Source organism: Saprolegnia diclina (genome assembly GCF_000281045.1).
Source record: "Saprolegnia diclina VS20 unplaced genomic scaffold supercont1.157, whole genome shotgun sequence".
NCBI classification, from domain to species: Eukaryota; Oomycota; class Saprolegniomycetes; order Saprolegniales; family Saprolegniaceae; genus Saprolegnia; species Saprolegnia diclina.
This window is the reverse complement of record NW_008246224.1, coordinates 1-1,554: the sequence shown is the minus strand read 5'-3', so window position 1 is coordinate 1,554 and position 1,554 is coordinate 1. Positions and strand designations below refer to the sequence as shown.

General features: G+C 51.5%; 1 protein-coding gene across 1 annotated transcript; it reads left to right on the top strand.

The window, feature by feature from the left end:
- Window positions 1-830: 830 nt before the first annotated feature.
- SDRG_16849 (hypothetical protein) lies at window positions 831-1,541 on the top strand (the record flags this gene model as incomplete). The annotated part of the gene is made up of 5 exons (XM_008623072.1): window positions 831-936; window positions 982-1,071; window positions 1,121-1,219; window positions 1,300-1,398; window positions 1,455-1,541. Coding segments are annotated over exons 1-5 (459 nt in total), but the record flags the coding sequence as incomplete, so codon positions are not given.
- Between the last annotated feature and the right edge of the window lie 13 nt (window positions 1,542-1,554).

Sequence of the window (1,554 nt, the reverse complement as noted above, 5' to 3'; positions counted from 1 at the left end):
TCCTGCACAAAGCAATGGAGTATACCATGGCAATCCAACACACCCCACATGTTGTCCCACTTGTTCGCTCTTCCCGACGCGCTACGCACGCTGGACCTGTCACGATGTCGCTCAGCGGAAGTCGACATGAGGGACCGCCACGTCATCTATGTTGCGTGTGGCTAGCTTTAGTCGTTTAGTTAGTCGAAACAAGGTCCTTAGTTGATGTATCGGACCGACCTTGCAGGGCCGGAAGAATGCAATCGCTTTCCGATTTGCAAGCTTCCCCGCAAGACGGGCCCCGCTACCACCCTCGGTGCGCTCGTGGCGCTCTCCGCGCAAAAATTATGATTCAATTAAAAGATAGAGAAAGATACCACCTTCCAGCATCGGGTGCCAGCGGCATGCCAACCCGGGGATCGAAGTCTGTGCGAGTCGCTCGTTCGTTGGGACCTTGCGCTCAGCGCAGTAACTCTCGTACGCGCCAAAGAGCTGGTCGACGGCCTTGTAGTCGGCAGCCGACTACGAGGCCGTCGCTGCTCTGCGGTTATATTAAAAATTCTAATTCAACTGCAGAGCAGCGAAATGACAAACTTAAATCTCAAACTCAAACTAAATGACCATGATTCGCATCGGCGCTGTTTTTTAACGGTGCTGCAGATGCGTCCTTTCGTCGCGAAGCCCTCGATTGGCGGCAAATTCATTCTCTGCCTATATTAAATATAGGCAGAGATGGACAGCAATTTTTGCTCTCTTGGTCCATCGGTCGCAAGTTCGAGGTCGCTTGGCGGATCCGGATAATGCATTGCGCGGGTTGTGGGAAAATCAGCCAATGAAAAACGGGGAGAATGTAGACACTGATCATTGTGCAACATGTTTGGGCTATGGCAGACGACGGAGACAGCGGAGCAGAAGGAGGCGAAGGTGAAGGCGGCGATGGAGACGAAGACGAAGGAGGTACTCTGATGACGACACCAATGCGATGCTCATGCGACCTTATAGGAAACGCTTCTCCGAGCTGCAGGAGATGGCAACTTGGCCACCGTCCGCTCCTCGTTCAACGACGGCGTCAACATCAACTGCAAAGAGAGCGTACGTAGCTCTATCAATCAACCGTAAATATGTAGTCTATATTGCGTAGGCTGGTTGGACGCCACTGCACTATGCTGCTCGTTACGGTCATTTCGAGATCGTCCGGTTTTTGCTGGAAAGAGGCGCCGAGATCGACGCCAGCAACAACGTACGTTTTGTGTTTCGAGAATTTTGCGAGAATTTGCGTCTTTCCTTCACTCACAAATGTCACATATTGCGTCTGCGTAGTATCTCAACACGCCACTGCACTATGCCTCGCAAAACAATAAAGTGGAGATCGTTCGTCTCCTCTTGGCACATAGCGCCAACGTCAATGCGACAAATTACGTACGTTTGCACGAAAATTCTCGGAATATTCCTTAGCCTTTGGACATACTGTACAGTGGATCAAAATGCCGCGCACGCTCGCGGGCGAAGAAGGCCACGTCCAAGTCCAAGAGCTTTTGCGCAAGCACCCAGAAACGATCCAGGTACGTTGTACAA